The sequence below is a fragment of the Eubalaena glacialis genome, chromosome 10 (genome assembly GCF_028564815.1).
Source record: "Eubalaena glacialis isolate mEubGla1 chromosome 10, mEubGla1.1.hap2.+ XY, whole genome shotgun sequence".
Lineage (NCBI taxonomy): Eukaryota > Metazoa > Chordata > Mammalia > Artiodactyla > Balaenidae > Eubalaena > Eubalaena glacialis.
In genome coordinates this window covers 120,894,599-120,913,613 of record NC_083725.1, presented here as the reverse complement: position 1 = coordinate 120,913,613, position 19,015 = coordinate 120,894,599, and the positions used below count along the sequence as shown (strand labels likewise).

The following is a 19,015-nucleotide window of genomic DNA, read 5'->3' as shown; positions in this document are numbered from 1 at the left end:
AGTTTGGGATTTACAGAAGAGAGTTGCAAAGATAGTACAGCGAGTTCGCCTATACTACCCCACCCGCAGTGTCCCCTAATATCAACGTCTGACATGAGTGTGGGACATTTGTCACAACGATTCAATTAATATGGATCCATTATTATTGACTGAAGCTCATACTTTATTCAGGTTTCTTTAGTCTGTACCTGCTTCGCTTTTTCTGTTCTGGGACCCCATCCAGGATCGCACACACATTTGGTCATCACGTCTCCTTCACCTCCTCTGGGCTGTGACAGTTTTGATGACCTTGACAGTGTCAAGGACTGTCGGGTGTAGAGCAGGACGGCCCTCTGTCGGGGTTTGTCTGGTGTTTGTGTCACGATTAGACTAGGGCTGTGGGTTTGGGCAGGAAGACCCCAGGGGTGAGGGGCCCACCCATCCCACCCCATCAGGGCACACGCCCTCAGCACGGCTTATCTCTGCGATGCTGTCCGCGCTCACCTGGCTGAGGTGTGCTTGCCGGAACCGGAAGGGGGGCCAGAAGGAGGCTGCTACGTGCGGCCGCATCTGACGGCTGGGAGTGAGGATCCCATCCCTGACGGGGGAGGATCCGCACACATTATTTGGAATTCTTCTGCACGGACGATTTCTCTCCTCCCCCAGTGGTCTGTTCAATCCTTTATTTGGACCAGCATGGATTCATGGATGTTGGCTTAATATCGCGGGTTGTCATCCAATATGTCATTTATTCTGTTGCTCAAACCGTCCCAGCTTTGGCCACTGGGAGCTCTGTCAGTTGGTTCCCCTGACAAAACAGTTTTCTATTAACCAAGTAATTATTAAATGAGGGCGGAGAAGAGGGAGAAAAAGGAGGTCACTGGCCAGCAACGAACACTACACAAACACACGTGGGTGCACACAAATGCACAGGCACACACGTGCACACACGTCTTCCGTGGACACAGAGACAGGAGGCAGCCTAGGCGGCTCACAGCGGGGCCTGGCCCTCAGCACAGGGTCTGTGCGGGGTGGGGGTCTGTCCCCTGGCCCAGCTCCTCCGGACAGAAGCTGCCGCTTCGGGCCCCCTTTGGACAGCTCTGCCCTCACAAGGGGGTGGCCACCCCAGGTGCCAGAGGGGATGCGCGAGTGGCTGAGGGTCAGGCAGCCGGGCAGGGCCAGCGGCTTCCCCTCCAGATGCCACTTCCTCTCGCAGACAGGCTGTCGAAGTGGGAAGGTGAGGTTCAGCCATGGAAAGGGGTTCCCTGGGGCAAGTGTGGATGGCGCCCAACATAGGCCAGGCTCCCTGCCCAGCCGGTGGGCACGGGGCAAGGGGGCCGCGGTCGGGGGCTGCGGTCAGAAGCCTGGTCTTTAGGGGGTCTGACCCAGGCTCAGTCCACCAGGCCAGTCACCAAGGAAGCCTCATTTCCTGCCCACAGAGGGGTCTGGGGCCGCTTTGGGAAAACACAGCGAGGTCATCTCTGCCAGGTGCCTGGCGCAGGGTAGGTGCTCCACAGGGCTAGGTCAAGAAGCCAGGCCCGGCCCTGCTCCAAAAGATTTTCCCCAAAGTCAGAGAAAGACAGTGCCAGAAGTGAGGCAGGCACAGTGGCCTGTGGCTCATCTCTGCTGGAGGGAGGGTCCAGGTGGCCAGCTCCCCAGCCCACGGCCCTGATGCCCCTGGATCCCGGACTTTCACTCTCGCTGCGTCCCCTTGGGCCACATCTGGGCTCCACCGGAGCGACCCATAGGTGGTGACATCGGGGACCCCCCTCCTGCCCCTGCAGACCCAGGGCAGGGATTCCTGGGGGCCAGGGGGCACACGGGGGGCACTGGGATAGATGAGGGGTCCTGGCTGGCCCCTGCTCTGGGCAAGGAGAGAAAGGAGGTGGCGGAGCTGACAGCCAGCACACAGCCCCATTCTGCTGGTTTCTAGAAGGCCAAGGCATCACCACGCCCACGGCTATCTGGGGCACTCATCCTCCCCAGCTGAGGTCCCCCAGTGTCCAGAGGACCCACATTACGAGACACCGAAGGGGGGAAACTCCAGCGTGAGAGGTGAGCCGTGCACAAGTGGCCAGCCCTGGAGGACCGCAGCAGGGGCCCTAGTGGTTCCAGCTGGCCCAGGCGGGACCCAACGAGTGCCTTCACCGTGTGTCCCCTCCAGGCCCACGTTGGGCCCAGTGGCCCAGTTAGCACAGCCCCACGTTCATTTGAGTTTGCAGCCGTGCCCCATCCCCGGGTTCACGTGGTTTAGTTTGATTACGGATTCGGGTTTTGACGAAGCCTCGGTGTGAGTACCGGTGAGGGCCCCAGCACCCCCCAACCCCCCACGCCCTCCAGATGGCTCGGCCCTAAATTACTCATTTGTGCCGCTGAGGCATCAAAAATCAAGTTGCTTTTTCAAAACTTTTGATGTCACAGAACATTTCAAAAGATGTTTCGTAAGACAATGCTTCAATAAGGACGTCCGGATCAGACCTTCTCTCCCCAAGTCCTCCAAGGACGATGGCCCCAGGCAGGACCTAACGGGAGGTCCATCCTCCGCTCGCACACTCCAGAGACAGGAAGCTCTGTCACCCCCGCCCATGTGCCCTCTCCCACTTGCCCATCTCCACCCAGGGTCCTCTGCAGCCACGCCAGGAGCACCCCCTTGGAGAGGCCTCGTTTATCTGCAAGCATCCTGGGGTCTTGGGCCAGGGGCGGGGGCAGCAGGGGGGCAGAAGCTGGCCTCGCCACCCCTCGCCTTCCTGCCTGCCCTTCTTCTGGGGTCCCCAAAGGCTCAGTTCCTGGTGTGCTGGCAAACAGACAGATGGGCGACCAACGTAACCCAGCTCCGGGGCGGGCAGCTGCGGTCTGAGGCCCCCGCCCAGTTGGAAACCACAATGGGAGGGGAGGGGAAGGAAGAGGAGGGGAGGGGAGAGCAGAGGAGAGGAGAGGAGAGGAGAGGAGACCTCCATGGGGCCTTGGAGTCGAGTCAGGGTGGCCAAATGCCAGATGCTGGTCACCAGCCTCTTTGTCTTGGTAACAGTCAGGCTGGGCAGGGGCAGGAGGCGGGGGGGTGGGGTGGGGGGGGGAGGAGGGATGCTGAGCCGCGTTCCTGGACCTCCGGAACTGCGGTCCCCGCCCCGACCACACCAGCCCTGCAGCCCCGGTGGACTTGCACCTGGGGTTCTGGCGGCGGAGTCCTGGCAGCAGAAGTATGCCCCGTGGGCAGTGCCTGTCCTGCCGGGCGGCACGGGCCCGAGAGAAGGTCTGAGGGCCTCGGGTGGCTGGTGAACCAGGCTCGGAGGGGCTTTCCCTGGGGGAGCGGGTCGGAGGCTAGCCTCCCGCTCTGGAAGGTGCTCTCGTGGCGGGGGGAGAGAGGCGGGCTGAGAAGGGCTGGGGTGGGTCCGTTCCCTGCTCTGCAAACGGAATGATGCAAGGTTCCAGGCCCTTGGAGAAGATGGACAGCGGGTGTGCGTGTGGCAGGGGAGGGGGGATGTGAGTGTGGGTGTGTGTGCTGGGTGTCTTGCGTGAGTGTGAGTGTATCTGTGTGTGCGGGGGGGGGTGTCTGTGTCGGGGAGTGTCTGGGGCAAAGGTCTCCCTGAGACCACCCCCAGAAACACCCAGAGGCCCCGCAGCCGAGCCTGTCTCCTGTGAGACCCGGAAGCTGAGGGAGGCTGGCAGGGGGACGGGTCAGTGCCCAGCCCTGCCCCACACACTGGGTCTGCCCCATCCCCAGCTACTGGGCCTCGCTATGGCCACCACGGCAGTGCTCACCTACCTCGGGCCCCACTTTGCTGTCATCGGCCACGCGTCCTCAGAGAGGACCCCCTACGAAGTTTTGCACCTCTGGGGTAAGTGAGGCTCTGGGCGGGGCAGCCACTATTGGGGAGGGGGCTTCAGGAGCAAAGGTGGCTGGGGAGGAGCCCCAGGCTGGCGTGAGGTCTCCCGAGTGGAGCCGGGCTGGGGCAGGCAGTGGGGTCAGAGGCAGAAAGGGCCACCCGGAAGTCCCAGCTCCACTGGGCAGAGGCTGGGGTCTGCCCAGGTCTCCCGCCCTGGGACCCTGGGGACAGCGTGGGCGTGTCGGGTGGTATCCGGACCCTGTCCTCTGTGTCCAGGAACGGGTGCTCACCCATGATGAGGCCTTGAGCATCACAGAGATGGCATCCTGTCCCCCCTACCCTGCCCCCCGGGGGGCTTGGCCTCCGGAGAGAGCACTGGAGGCCGAGGAGGGCAGCTGTGGGGGAAGCCGAGGCTCAGGGGATTGGGGCTCGTGGTCCCAATCCCAGGCCTCCTGGTGGCCGCAGGCCCCATGTTTTTACCCTGAGCCCTGAACCCCAGACTCCCTGGAGCAGGAAGCCTGGGGCCGGGCCTGGACTGATAAGATTACAGCCACCTGTCAGTAGGGCCTGGGGGCAGGGATGTGGGTTCTGAGATAGCCCCGGGGATGGGGGGACAGGGCAGACAGGAAGCAAGGAGGGAGGGGCAGGGCCGGCATGGAGGCGGGTGGGTGGTGGGAGGTACACCCCTGCCTGACCAGACAAGGCCCATTCAGAGCTCCCCAAAGTCCAGCACCCCAAGTTGACTCTCAGGTTGGATTTCAGACCTTGGGTCTGTGCACATAGGACCCCTGCCTTGGGCACCCTGACACCCCTCTCTCTCCACTCTCAGCCTTCTCCACAGGAATCATCCTGGCCGGGCTCCTGACCCTGGGGGCTGTGCTGAGTGCTGCAGCCACTGTGAGAGAGGCCGGGGGCCTCATGGCTGGGGTGAGTTCTCTGTGTCCCCAGCTCCCCCAGATGGGATCTGGCAGGGCTGTGAGCCCACGGAGCCTGCCTCTCCCCTGTGTCCCGACAGAAACCGAGGCTCCAGGGATGTGGGCCAGCCAGGACCCTCCACCCGGGCCAGCCAGGGCCCCTCCACCCGGGACAGCCAGGGCCCCTCCACCCGGGACAGCCAGGGCTCCTCCACCCGGGACAGGCAGGGCCCCTCCACCCGGGACAGCCAGGGCCCCTCCACCCGGGACAGCCACGGCCCCTCCACCCGGGACAGCCAGGACCCCCTCCACCAGGTGCCTATCTCACCACCATCATCCATGGAGGCCTTGAAAGGCAGAGCTGACCCTCCCAGGCCTGGGCACTGTTTCAAAGGCCCAGGGAGGGTCTGGTTCTGTGACACTGGAGTCTCTGCGTACGTGGTTTGGGTGAATTCCATCCCCTTACCAGGAGGCCAGGCCCAGTCGATCACCTGTAGGTCGGGACTGGGCAGTGGCCCCGAGGCGGCCTGCAGCCCGGGCTCCTCCTGAGCGGCACACCCTCCTTTGCAGCTACCAGCGGTGGGGTCTTCCCACCCCTCGAGGTCCCACAAGCCTCTGACCTCGCCCCACAGCAGTGGCCCTTTGTTGCCCCCACACCTGTTCCTCCACGTGGCCCTATCTTGGTCCCCACCGGCCTGTCCTGCTGTCCCACCTGCCAGCCCTGTCTCCCCAGGGACCACGGGCCTGCCCGCTCTGGGCTCAAGCCCCTCCTCTCACCTGAACTGGGGCCTCAGCTCCTGGCTGGTGCCCTGTGCTGACACCTGATGCACACCACTCCCCAGAGCCTTCTCAGGCTCCCCGAGGCGCGTGAGACCAAGTCCAGCCTCCCTGTGCCTCCACGGGTCCCTCCAGCCTCCCGCTTTCCTGCCCCCAGCCCTCTGTCCTGCAAACCCACCCCTCCCCTGGGAGTGGTTTGTGGGGCTGACAACCCCTGGGAGCTCATGGCAGGGCTATGTTTCCCCGGGTGGCCTCTGAGGCCGGCAACCCTGGGCTCCCTGAGGACAGCCTTCTGGGTCCCCAGGGCTGGCGGGGCTCTCGGCCCAGCCTGTGTCAGCAAATGTCGGTTGAATGACTCCTGGGTTGTAAACATCTCCAAGGGCAGGGACAGAGTCACCTCCTGGAGCCAGGCCCCGGCCCTGGGTGTGCTTGGGGAGTAGAGGGGCATCCGGCAGCTCGAGCCCTAACCAGGACCCCGCACAAGCGTGGGCAGGGCAGTGCTGCGTGGGCGCACTAAGACCCGGGCCTGTGCAGTCTGGCTGGGGGATGGGGGGAGGGAAGGAGGCCCCAGTGGCAGCTGACCAGGCAGGTGCACTGTCCTCCCAAAGGGGACCCCTGAGGCGTGGGGCTTGCCAGAGGGGCTCAGGGCTGGAGGTCAAGGCTGCTGGCGGGGCCAGACCCAGGGGTCCTGGAGAGGGCGGCCCGGAGAGGCCAGCGCCGAGGCTGCAGCATCGGCCACCAGGGGGCGCCATGGTGCTGGGCTCAGAGCCGAGGCGGGAAGATGCCAAAGGCTCCTGTTCCCAAGGTTCCTCGCTCGCCCGTTCTTGGCCCAGCCGGTCACCGCGGCCTTCCCCAGCTCCCGACCGCCCCAGCTCTGCACCCTGATCTGGGGGCAGGGGGCAGGGAGCACCAGGGTCTCGGTTCCGCATCCCTCCCCATTACTTGGGTCGGGCCCCACGGCCGCCCGCCTGCTGCACCCCAACCTCCCGCCCTGGGCCCCCAGCCTGGATGGCAAGCCCAGCACGGCCCCGCGGGGTCTGGGAGACCTCACTCCCATACCGCCCGGCTGAGCCACGGCCGCGTGTGTGCATTCAGTGTGCGTGTTGTGTCTGGTATGTGTCTGGCGTGTCTGGCGTGTGTGAGCCCACGTGGAGGGCCAGGGAGCGGAGATCTTTCCCATCCCAACGCTCCCCCGCCGCTTCCTGCCCCCCCCACAGCCTCCTCCCGGACCAGCCTCACACACAGGAAATGAGAGGCTCACAGGCTCAGAGCAGGGCTGGCAGCAGCGCCGAGGAAGCCATTTTGATTTATTTATGTGTTTTTGTTTAGAATCGGGAGAAAGAAATCGGTGGGGATTGGGCCCGGCCGCCCCCAGCGCCTCAGCCCCGCAGAGGGCCAGGGGAGCCAGGACCCAGGACCCTCCATGCAGGCAGACTGGCCGGCGGGAGGGAAGGGAGAGACACTCGCTCTCCTGAGGAATGAGCCGGTTCCTGGAAAATGCTGGTCCCCTGAGCTGGCTCTGGGCCTCCAGCCTGCTAGGCAGTGCTGAGCAATGGCTTCCAGATGGGGAAGGCGGCCCTCGGCCAGCCCGGGGGGAAGGTGGGGGGAGGAGGGAGAGGGGGGAGGAGGGAGAGGGAGGAGGAGGAGGAGGCAGCATCTCAGGGCTGTCCCGAGACTGAGGCCTTGCAGACCCCGGGCAGGCAGGAGGGAACATGGGGTGAAGGCCGGTGGACCGCCCACCCCTGAGAAGAGCCGGAGGTCCCCGTGCCTGCACTGAGTCTGGGCGCTGGCGGGGTGGCCGACTCTTTCCTGGAGCCTGGTGGGCCCCCCCGCCCCGTGTGGACTGTTTCTTCAACCCCATCCAGCCCGGGCAGTGTATGTGTCCATCTGCATCTGGGGTGTCCCTCCATTCCATTCCAGGTGCCACCCTGAGTGTGGCCCCTAGGTTGGGAGAGCTTGGCCGCAGCCTGCCCCCGGCCACGGACAGCCCGGGGTGACTGAGGTGGGGCCTCAGGGCTCCGGACCCCCGGGCCGTGTGGTCAGCATGCGGATTGACTGTCCAGGGCTCCAGAAGGAGCCTCAGCCCGAGACCCGAATCAGAGGGTCACCGGCACAAAGTGACAAGGCAGACTATGGGTGGGGGGATGTCCCCAAGGCAGCACGTGGGCCAGGGTTCCTAGTCTGGGATGACCCTCTGAAACGACCCACAAAAGAGCTTTGGGAGCATGTGTGCATTTTGGGAGGAGGGGCCGTAAAGTTCATCAGCTTTAGAACCCCCCTGAGAGACAGACGCGCCACCAAAGCCCTGGGGCCCAGGCGGTGGCAGGAGGTGGGGACGGGGTCGGCTGGGCCATGGGGACAGAGCAGGGTGGGAAGAAGGGGGTGGGGCTTCTCTGCAGGAGTCACCCCGTCTCGGGGTGTCCTCCTGGCCATGCTCTCGGCCGGAACGCCGGCTCTGAACCCCCGGGAGGCATGTTTTAGGAAACAAAACCAAACCAGCAGTCCCTTCTCCAAAAGGCCCTCCCTGTCCAAGGGGAGCCGGCAGCCCCTGAGCCACCCCTCCTGCCCGGACTTAAAAGGGGTTCGTTTCTTCTCCGGGATCCGAATCTCAGGCTCGGGAAGGCCCTGCCTGGCCCTTCCGGGGTCAGTGCCCTGCCCGGGGTCAGTGCCCTTCCCGGCAGCAGCCGCAGAGGGCAGGGGTCTCCCTCATCCCAGGTACTGCCTGCCTGCGTCCCTGGGGCAGGGGCTGTGGCACTGCCATCAAGGCCCTCACGGGAGCCAAAACCAGCAATAGGGGGTCTCCCGAGAAGGGCCAAAAGAAGGGATGGGGACCAGTGTGCCCGCCACCCAAGGTCTCCCCCTCGGGCAGTGGGGAGCCGCCAGGCCACCACCACGGCGGCCTGACTAACGGCCCCCCCTCTGCCCCAGGCCTTCCTGTGCTTTGCCCTGCTGTTCTGCACCCTGGTACAGGTGGCCTTCTGGAGACTCCACAACCCCACGCAGGTGAGCGCCCCAGCCCGCCCCCAGCCCGCAGGGGAGGGTCCCTCAGGTATGAGAAAGTCGGTTCCGTGCTTCCTCTCACCTGCCGGTCACCAGGGGAGACAGGGCGGGTGTGGAGGGACCACTCTGGGGACATTCTCTGCCTGGGGGTGAGGTGGGGATGCAGAGACCAGAGGGCCGGTCCTCTCCTGGGCTGGGGACAGCGGATCCCCAGAGAAGGAGGGGAAGCAGGTACAGGCCTCGGACACCGCCTTCTCCCTAAGGCCCCCCTGGGCCCAGAAGATGGGACCTGTGGGGTTGGAGGGAGGCCCGCCAGCTGGCCTGAGGGATTGATTAGTGGGGGTCGGTTCCAGAAAATGCACTGGGGGCTGCTCTCCTGCTGGGGGTCGGGCCAGGCAGGGAGAGGCTTGTCCGGGCGTGGGCGCTGCAGGACAGTGGAGGGGATGTCCAGGCCTCATCCGCAGGACGACAGCGGCCCTGCAGTCCAGGACTCGAGCTGCCTGGAGGTGGCACTGTCCAGGTGACCCTACTCCTTCCATGTTCACTGTGGGCTTTTCCCAGGGACGTGCATGTCGGTGGTGACCGTGGTATTGGTGGGTGCGGGTCCCCATAGCAGGGGGCTCCTTTGTTTCTTCCTTCCTTTGTCCGTTCATCCATCCCTCTGTCCTCTGGGTGCCGCTGGTTCAGCGGGGCTCCGGGGCGGCTCAGGGCCGGGAGGCAGGGAGGCCCCAGCTCTGGGATAACACAGTCACGCAGGGCCCCAGCCCCCAGAGAGCAGGGCTCGAAGACTGCAGGCCACGGCTCTAGGGTGGGCGCTGACCCCAGGGAGCAGGGCAGGACCACAGCTTGGGAGGGACTGCTCCCAAGGGACACAGGGGGCTGGGGCAGCCTGGCCCTCCAGAAATTCTGTCTGAACTCTGGGTCCTGAGAGGGAGCTGAGAGCCTGCCTGGGAAATGGGGCTGGACAAGTTCATGAGCAGAGCTGACCCCTCCCAGACCAGGGCTGGGGGTCAAGGCCAGACCCCCTCTGGCCGGGCAGAGGAAATGGGTGCCCAAGAGGCTCAGGGAGAGGGGCAGCGACCCCGGACGGGCTCACGCGTAGGGCCCGGGGACTAGTGGGGGCCAGGAGGGTCCACAGTTGGCTGAGGAGGGGACACCGGTGGCTCCAGTTGGCCAGTACCAGGCCAGGGCACAGAGCAAGGCTGGCCAACGCCACTGCCCTCCAGCACCCTGTGCCCATGGCCCCCTGACAGTATCAGACTTCTCTCCCCAGCTGAGCTGCGAGCCTGCAGGGCAGCCCCCAGTGCGCCCTTCCCAAAGGGCCCTCTCGCCCCCGCCGTCTGCTTCTCAGCATCTGTCCCAGGCCTCAGGCCCCTGCTGCTCCCCGGCTGAGAGGCCACAGCCTGCAGAGGTGCCGGGGAGCAGCCTCCCCACGTCCGCAGCAATGGACACGACCCAGGCAGCAGAACTCAGGCCCCAGCCTTCACCTGTGAGAGCCCAGCCCCAGGCGAGACCCCGAGGCAGCCCCCCAAGAAGCTGCGGGGCCAGCGGGTAGGGCCACAGAGAGGGACGGCAGAGTCCAGCCCCACAGGCCCCAGCTGGCTAGACTCTCTGAGACCCGGATCAATCCTTTCTCCTCTCACTGGGACTCAGTTTCCCCATGCACTCTGTAAGGACCAGCCCAGGAAAACCAAAGCCAGTCCAGCTGGAGTATACCCGGTTTCTGGGCAAAACCCTGTGCAAGCAGGTGACCAGCAATGATTTTTTGCCTGTGTATCAGGAGTCCCAGCGGCCCCGACCCCCTTGTTGCCCAGGCCCCCCCAGATGTTCACTCAAGATGCAGAGAGCAGCCAGGTAGGAGGCCGAGCTCGTGCTGTGTGCTTTTAGGTGTTTGATTACCCACTCTGGTCTTACCTGCAGTAATGGGCCTAGTTTCTCCCCCCTGCCCTCTGCCCGCCCCAGTGCTCCTTGGAGTTGATAAGGCCGTCACCAGACCTTCCAGGGTAGTGGCCATCCCCTTGGTCTGCAGATGGAGGGACTCAGGCCCATGGGGGTGGGGGGGAGGGCAAGATCACCCTGGCAGAGGCAGGGCAGGAGGGGTCCACCATCCAGGGCTCTTCGCTCTGACTCAATGCCTTTTTACCCTTCCCTGCCCAAGGGTCACCCCAAACTGTTCACCACCACCTTGGCATCAACTGGGATGACCCAGATGGAATGCCAGATGGAAAAAGGGCATTTCCTCTGGCTCTGGAGGGGTCGGAGCCTGGCAAGGCAGCCTCGGTTCTCGGTGACCAGGGAGCGCTGGGCCCGGCTGGTGTTTTGGCCTCACATTTCCCATCCACCGAGAAGCCCGTGCTAGGTCTGGGTCACCTCGTGGGTGGTCCCAGCCAAGACAGCTGCCAGGGTGCCCTGGGCCCCCCGTGCAGCTCTCCTGGGGGGCGGCTGCAGCCCATCCTTTCTGCTCTGACACTGTGTGTTTACAGCTCTGAGCCCAGGATTTGCACTTCTGCAGGGGAGGGGCCATGCAGGGGCCACAGGCCATAATCTGGCTGGGGTCCCCGCTCCGGGAAGGGGAGGGGGCAAAAGCGGATGGCTCCCAGCTGGGCCTCTTCCCTGTCCCAACCCCTGCCGCCATCCCCGACCGAAATCTTCCTGTCTGGTCCGCACTCCAGCTGGCCTTCAGGGTCCAGCTCTCGGGGTCCTGCCTGACCCCAGTCGGGGTTGGGGCTTCCTCTGTGTCCGGGCCCACGTGGGCCCAGAGGAGGCCTGGGTGGGGCAGCTCTGGCTTCAAAGCCTGGGGTCAGCCTTTCACCCGGTGCCCTTGGGATCAGGTAGCCTTCCTGGGCCTCGGTTTCCTCATCTGTAAAAGGAGCATGAGAACCCCGATGAGGGGGCTGCTGAGTGGTGGGAATGAACCAGTGGGACCCACCTGCATCCCCTGAGCCCAGGTGTGTCCTCCATCACTGGGGCCAGTGCAGAGCTGGGCGCTGGCCAGGGCACGGGCCCCGAGCAGCAGGGGCGGGACGAGCCACCCGTCCTGTGCCCCCCAACCCCAGGCACCTGGGCAGGTGCCTTGGCATCAGGGCCAACCTGGGCCAGACAGATCCCAGCCCCGCTCCTTCCTTCCACGAGGTCCTCCTGAAGGCCCAGGGAGCAGAGAAGCACAAAGGGCCAAGCTGTTTGCTCCGGGGGATCTGTTCACCCCCATTTCTCCCCCTGCACCTCCCCTGAGTGACCCACTAAGATATCCTGAAACACAGGGTCAAGATGGCCCATCTAGGGCAACCCTACAAATGGGAAACCTGAGGACAAGGAGAGGACAGGGACCGGCCACGACTTCTGGTGGCCCAGAAGCCAGGCCGCAGACCCTGCAGGGGGGGGGCACCCTCCCCGCTTCCCCCGCCACTCCCTCCCCCCACCCCGGGCGCTCACTCCCTCGGGGCCCTGGTAGGCGCCCTGAAGCTGGGAGGGCCGGCAATGCAGGGACTCGGTGGCCGTGCTATGAATACAGAGCATGAGGGCTATTAATTATGTTCCTGCGGGAGCCTGAGAGCCACTCTGCCACAGCTCCCTGTCCCCAGACGGGCTGCGGGGCAATGAATTGCCCGGCTCCACTTAATAATTCATGCACGGATTAAGTACAGCAGTGCCGGGAGCCCCAGAGGAAGGCTGTCTGTCCTCTAGCTCACAGGTCTGGGCCCCGCCCCTCGAGGCCACTCCCCTCCCCCATAGTCCAGCAGCCACCAGAACCAGCCCTGGGGCACAAGGCCCTGGTCTGCGGACCACCTGCAGCTCCCACGGGCCACCCCCTCCCCAGCTATTCCCCCACCCCCACCCCGGCAGGTTTAGCAGACAATGGGGAGGCAGAGGTCAATGGGGGGGGGGGGGGGTGGGTGGAGCTGGGCTGGCGGGGACGCCCCAGGCACCTGGTTTGTATTCAGCAGCCCAGGAACCCCGGTCCTGAGGGGTGCCCCCTGGAGCCCTGGAAGATGGGGCTTAAAGATCGGGGCACCCTGGCAGGGAGCACCCAGGTGTCAGGGCCCAAGGGCCTCTGAAACCTCCCAGCCCACCCCCAGTTTTCTCATGGAGAAACACAGCCCCTGAACCTGGTGACGGGGGGGGACAGACGGTAGATCACCACCCAGGCCTTGGGAGAGTCAGCCTGGCCCCCTGATGCCAGGCCCAGGGGTCTTGGGCAGGGGCGTGGCTTTGCCAGATCTGCTTCTTCATCTGAAGGAGAAACTCGCGCCCCACTGCTGGGGTCACGGGGAGAGACACGCAGCTCAGCCACCAGCAGGATTGTTCCTCCCGCTCATGTTTCAGTAACAACACCTCCAGAGGGGACGGGGTCTCCCCGGGCCTTCGTGGGCGTTGGGGGTGGTGGTCTGAGCTGGCCTCCTTGTCCCGGCCCCCTGCACCACCGACCCCAGGCCCGCTCTGCTAGCCCCCCAGGCCTCACCAGGACCCCCTCCCACGAGGACGCAGCACAGCCTGGCAGGTCTGCACCCCCATGTCACTTGAGGAAACGAAGGCCGAGAGAGGGCCCCTAGCCAGGCCTCCTGCAGTGGTGGCCAGCCTGGCGCCTGGCCCCCAGCCCAGGACGCTGCCCGCCTCCCACTGGGGTGGGGAACAAAGCAGCTGGCTGACTCTGGGGGCAACGTCTCAGCCGGGAGGGTTAATGAGCCCTGGAGCGATGTTCAGGGTGGAAATCGGTCTGGTTCCTACTGGACAGCACTGGGCGAGACCGCCCCCTGCCCACCTGCCCCCAAGTCCTCCAGGCTGGGAGCGGGGAAGCCGCCCTTCCCTTCTGGAGGGTGGGGGTGAGTGGCCAGAGCAGGGCACCCCTGAGCGCCTGTCAGCCTGTCCCCACTGTCAGCACAGCATGGGGATGGGAAGGGAAGGGAGGCAGGGCGCAGGGTCTCTGAGGTGGGAAAAGAGGCATCAGAGGGCAAGGGAGCTCAGAGGCCCTGCCCATGCCAGAGGCCAGCGACCCCAGTGCAGTCACAGAAGCCTTCCTAGAGGAGGCAAGATTCCAGTTTGTCCGATGAAATCACTTGGCAAGGGGAGGGCATTTCGGTCTGGGGGCAGCACGAGCAAAGGCACAGAAGGGATGCTTAGCTGGGCAGAGGCAATGAGATCTGGGTGCAGTGTGAAGGCAGAGCCGGCCGGGCCCCTGTTGCTACCCTCCTTCTCCTTCGTCTGCCCCCAAGGGGCCTCGTCTGCCCCGGGTGCCCTTGGGCAGCTCTGGGTAGCTGCCTGGGCTTTCTAGAACCTACCGATGGTTCTGGGCAAAGACCTGAAGCATCACCGGGGAGCTGAGCTCCTGGTACGAGGCCACTCCTGGCCGTCTCCCGCCAGGGCCCACCGTTGGCTTTCCCTCCCCACTGCCTGTTTCCAGATCGACAGAAGCAGGTGGACACTTCGGCCAGGGCCTCCTCCCTCTGTAAGACAAGAGCTGGGGGGGCTGGTGGCCAAGCTCGGGCCTCTGGTTTATCCTGCAGGAACCCCCAGGGGCAAGAGTGGCATTAACGGCCATTCTTGGGGTAGGTCCCCACAATTGAAGTATGGAGACCCCTGTGACCGGCCACCCAGGGGACCCAGTCTCCGCTTCCAGGGAGCTCTGCCCAGTGGAAGGAGAAGGAGTGGGCCAGTTGGACATCACTCAGCACCCGGGGGCCAGGCCCCGCCTTCGGGGGCCTCCATCGGGGGAGGGGCTTCACCAGCACAGGGGCCTTCCCGTGATGCTCTCGGTACAGGTGGAGGATGCTGTGTTGGACGCCTACGATCAGGTGTACGAGCAGGCGGTGAAGAGCTCGTCAGGAATCTGGCGGCAGGAGCTGGTGGCCATCCAGGACATGGTGAGCATGGTGGGGGAGGCCCCCTCCCTGGGCAGCCCTGGACTGGTCAGCCTCCCCAGGCAGAAGTGATCTAGAAAATGGGCAGAGGTAGCCCCCCAGAGCCAGCTGGCTGGGGCCAGGTGCTGAGCAGGAGGTCCCAGGACACAGGTTATCAGCGCCCCTTGGGGGGAGGGGGCGGGGACAGAGAGCTCCCGTCCTCCGTCTGCCCAGCTACTTCCAGAATTTGCGGGGCCCAGAGCAGAATGCAAGACCCCTTGTCCAAAAGTGATGAAGAATTGCAGGATGGTGACGGCACAGCATTCGGTGGGGCCCCAGTGACCGCTGGTCAGGCAGCCCGGAACCCGGCACCCCCTGCAGAGTCAGCAGCCTCGTCCTGAGCCCCCGTCCTGGCCTCTGGGGGAGGGGGGGTGCCCTTCGTGCCTCAGTTTCCCCATCTGTCCGACAGGGATCCTGGGGTTCTCAGAGCGAACCGCCTCCCTCTTCTGTCCCTGCAGTTTCAGTGCTGTGGTAAGAGCCCCCCCCTCGGCCTCCCGGAGGGCTCGGAGGCTGACCTGTGTCGGGGGCAGGAGGCCGCCAGACAGGTGAGGGGGAAGGGCCTGCAGAGACCCCGGGGGGGCTCAGCCCCAGAGCAGGGCCACTCCCACGCCTTGACCCTGGGGGCTGCGCTGGGCTGGGGGGACTTGACCGACGAGGGCCCGGGTCCTCTCCAGGCCCCAGTCACTCCCTCACCCCTTCACACAGTTCCCAGCTTGGGGGCTCCCCACAGCCAGGCACAGTGTCAGGCACTGAGACCACCCCCCATCGGAAGCCTCTAGAAGGGCGGGGGGCGGGTGGGCAGCTCTGCCTGCGTTGGGCTGGGGGCAGGTGTTCGAGGGCCCCTGAAGGCCAGAAGGGCATTTCCCAGAGGGTCAGCCTAGGCCAAAGTCTGGCCACGAGCGCTTCAGTGATGGAGAGACAGAGGCAGGGACGCTCTTCTTCCGGATGACGGCGGCCTCACCCCTCCCCCCACCCCGCCTCCTCGGCTCCCCTCCCCCGCTGTCCGGGAAGCAAACACCCCTATCTCTGGCAAGAGGCTCCTGGCCACCCTCCAAGAAACGGACAGGAGGATGCGAATGGCTGGAGGCCCAGCCAGGGACGGAGCCAGCACAGCGCCCTGGGCTCTCGCGCTGGGAGGGGCGAGGGCAGAGGAGGGCCCTGCATGCAGGGAAGGGGGGCGTCGGGAGGCCTGTTCACGCCACCCAGGGAGAGGCCTCAGGTCCCCATCTGCAAAGTGGGAGCAAAGTCTGGTTTCTTGTACCTTCTGGGGTGGTGGGGGCCACGGGGAGACTGTAAAGGCCTTGTGGGTGGGGACACCTGGGGGAGGGGGCAGGAGGGCGGGGACATTGTCCTAGATGGTGGTCTGACCCCGGGCTGCCTTCCAAGAGGAAGTGGGAGCACCCTGGGGGACCAGACCCGATCAAGGGAATTCATGGACAGATGGACGGACAGTCAGACACCAAGCCGGCCTCCTTTCCCCCCGGCATCCCAGCCTTCACAACCGAACCCTGCATGTCCCACTACACATCCTTCCCCAGCGTGCCCCCAAATGCCAAGTCCTTCCCCAAAACCAAATGCCACCATCAGAGTGGTTCGGAGTTGAGACCGTCACCTCCCGTTTCCTTGGAGACAGAGAGCCTCTGCGGATGCCACGTCCTGGAGAGGCCGTGGAATTTCAGGATGGAGCCAGGACAGCCCGGGGACCCCCACGCCCCACCCTGTTAGCCAGTGTCCTCTCCTCACCCAGGCTCTGTGTCCCACCCTGGATGGGGTTTGGGGGGGCCCAACACAGGCAGCTCAGGGGACACCCAGAGGAAAGCACCCACTGGACCCCTGGGGGCCCCATGGTCCCCGCAGAGGTGGGCTCCACCCTGCTTGTTTTTGCCTGTTTTCAACACCAGTCCCCAGAGCTCGGGGCGGTTTTCCCTGGGATGTGCCGCACCCCGACTTTCCATCTCCCTAGCGTTTGTCCTAGGCGGGCGCTGCAGCTCCATGCCTTGGTGGAGGCGCCTTGGCCTGGGCTGGGAGGGGCGCCCAGGGGCCCACGTGTGCTGCCCTCTGCGCAGGACTGCCTGCAGGGGATCAGGAGCTTCCTGAGGTTGCACAGGAACGTCGTCTCCGCCCTGATCAGCCTCGGCCTCGCCTCCATGGTACCCTGTCCCCCCCACCCCCGCCCCTCCCCCACCTGCCTGTGCCCCACCACCCCCCCAGACGGAAGGGCAGGGCTGGGCAGCCCCAGGTCCGATCGCGGGTCTTGGGGACCAGCAAGGCTTGCCCTGCGCAGGGAGCAGGGAGGAGCAGGCCTGCGGGGTGACAGGGCCTCCCTGATTCCCTTCCCTAGACGGCTGGGAACCCTGCACAGCCCAGTGACCTCCTCGGGGGGCGATGAGCCCCCTCCCCTGGAGCTGCTGGTGCAGGTGCCTCCACCTCCCCCCAGGTGTACGTGATGCTGCTCAGCGCCTTCCTCTGGTTTGCCATCCGCTCGGGCAAATACACCCTGAGCCCACGGTAGGCCCGCCCGCCCCTCCCCACCTCCCCAAAGGGGTCCTACAGCCCTGCAGCTGGAGGCGGGCAGGCAGAGAGCACGCGCCCCCCCGCCCCACTCCCAAGATCTCTGCCTCTGCCCAGCGAGTGGGACCCCTGGACCACGGGCCAGGCCAATTCTCCAGAGGAGATGCTTTGGGGGAGGCTGGGCCCACTGAGGGAGGGGCAGCATGCACTCCACCCTGCGGCCCCCATCCTGGCCGAGACTTGGCCTCACAGCTGCCAACTCCACCGACATCGAGAGACGGTGCTTCTGGGGCCCCCGGCCAGGACCTCCCATGAGCAAGGAGCAGGGAGGACCCGGTCCCAGCAGCCGAGCAGCACCCACCACCCCTCAGCGCTCACAGCGCCCCTGCCCACCACCTCCTCCACTCCCTGACCCAGCCACTCCGCCCTGGCCACCTGGGCGCCCTCCCTGCCCAGGCATCCCGCCTGGCCCCTCTGCATCCTCCAACGGCCTCACGGTCCCTCTGCCCCTCAGGGCCCGTGGCTGCCAGCCCCAGGAGCCCCACTTCTACAGACGCTGCCAGGAGGGGCCCGTCCCTCATCACCCGTCTGAAGCAGATGCTCTCAGGGGCCGTCGGGGTCCAAGCAGTCACTCGGGTCACCCTCCGCTGCTCCAGGACACCCACCCGCCTACACACAGGAGCAACAGAGACGCTCCGGCCTCGGCCCACACGCATTCCTTACCAGGACGGGATGAGCTATTTTCCTCCACATGGTGGTGGGATGGGGAGGGAGGGGACCCCACCAGACAAGCAGCCTCCATGTAAGCAGATAGGGGACCAGGGGTCATTTGCAGACTCTGGGAACAGGCTGGGAGGTGAGTCAGGACAGAGGAAGCAGAGGGCAACTTGGCTGGGCTCTGCTTTGAGTCTCACAGGGTCAAACCCAGGGGTGGGCTGGGCTGGGCTTGGCTCCGCCCGCAGGCTCTGGGGAGGACCCACTCCAGGCTGTTGCCAGAGTTCGGTTCTGTGCAGCTGTAGGACTGACGCCCCTTCCTTGCCCGCTGTCTGCAGGGCCGCTGTGCTCCCGGAGACCCCTTCCCCTCCATCCTCAAGTCAGCACAGCAGGTGGGCTCCAGCTCCTGCTGGGAATTCCTCTGACCCTCCCCAAGGCTGGAGGACAGTCTGCTTTCAAAGGCTCACGTGTGTAGATGAGGGCCACCCGGGTAAACTTCCTGCCATACAGAGAAATCACATTTGTAGTGATACTGTGTTCACGGGTTCTGGGGAATACATTTGAGAAATCCCGCCTGCCACGGCCTCTCCCCGTGGCCATCCAGCTACCCCGCTGGTGAGTTCTCTCTAACGAACCGTCCCTGACGATTTGCATCCTTGGCTCAAAACCAAAGTCCTGGGTGGGACGCCAGACTGGTCCAGCCTAGGCTGAGGCCCCAGCATAACTGACAAGGGAGGAGGGACTGTGGGGCCCTTTTAACTTCTATAGAGGGAGCTCAGCCCTGCCCCCCACGAAACCAACAAAGTCGGGTGCCTCACCTGTAAGAAGCAGCCCTCTGTGATGGGCAACCAAAAAGGGACAAAGTGACCAACGCCTGCTGCAGTCCAGCCCTTGTGTTTCCCATCACACACACACACACACACACACACACACACACACACACTCTCTTCCCACACTTACACTTCCAAAACCAAGACGGTGCTCAGCCAGGATAAAGCAAATAGCTCTCCTACAGCTGAAGGCACACAGGCCTTGCCCCCAACGAATGTGCCGGAAGTCCAACGGTTCTGCATTCGATAACCGTCCAGGGCATCCGGGGATGTGCGCGCCTCTCTTGGTCCCGTTCTTCTCATCAGACAAAATAAACTGTAAAGAAGCACCAGCTAAATTCCTGTGTACAGCAGTGGTGGAAAGAAAAGGGAATGCAGTTAAATTCTGTAGAAACGTACATGACACCGCAGGAGAAAGGGCTTTGCCGGGAGCTGTAAACGGTGCTCCTTTCCGCAGTGGCCGCGAGGCTGTGACCGACCTTCGGGCTTCCCCGCTCCACCACCCCGTCCACATCCTCCCATGGGTCCGAGCGCTTCTCCTGCTGGTTGAGGCCACTCTTCGTCGGGGACGG

General features: G+C 64.7%; 1 protein-coding gene across 1 annotated transcript; it reads left to right on the top strand.

Annotated features, from left to right (window-relative positions):
* Positions 1-2,934: 2,934 nt before the first annotated feature.
* Positions 2,935-17,705, top strand: TSPAN32 (tetraspanin 32). Its single transcript, XM_061203900.1, has 9 exons — positions 2,935-3,000; positions 3,701-3,815; positions 4,633-4,730; positions 8,423-8,497; positions 14,251-14,352; positions 14,847-14,933; positions 16,455-16,538; positions 16,826-16,896; positions 17,414-17,705. Exons 1-9 carry the CDS (start codon positions 2,935-2,937, stop codon positions 17,703-17,705), a joined length of 990 nt encoding a protein of 329 aa, XP_061059883.1.
* The last annotated feature ends 1,310 nt before the right edge of the window (positions 17,706-19,015 follow it).

Coding starts and splice junctions, on each gene's coding strand:
- TSPAN32 (XM_061203900.1), top strand. CDS start 2,935: ATGGGGCCTTGGAGTCGAGTCAGGGTGGCCAAATGCCAGATGCTGGTC. Junction 4,731..8,422: donor CCGGGGGCCTCATGGCTGGG/GTGAGTTCTCTG, acceptor CCTCTGCCCCAG/GCCTTCCTGTGCTTTGCCCT. Junction 14,934..16,454: donor GGCAGGAGGCCGCCAGACAG/GTGAGGGGGAAG, acceptor CCCTCTGCGCAG/GACTGCCTGCAGGGGATCAG.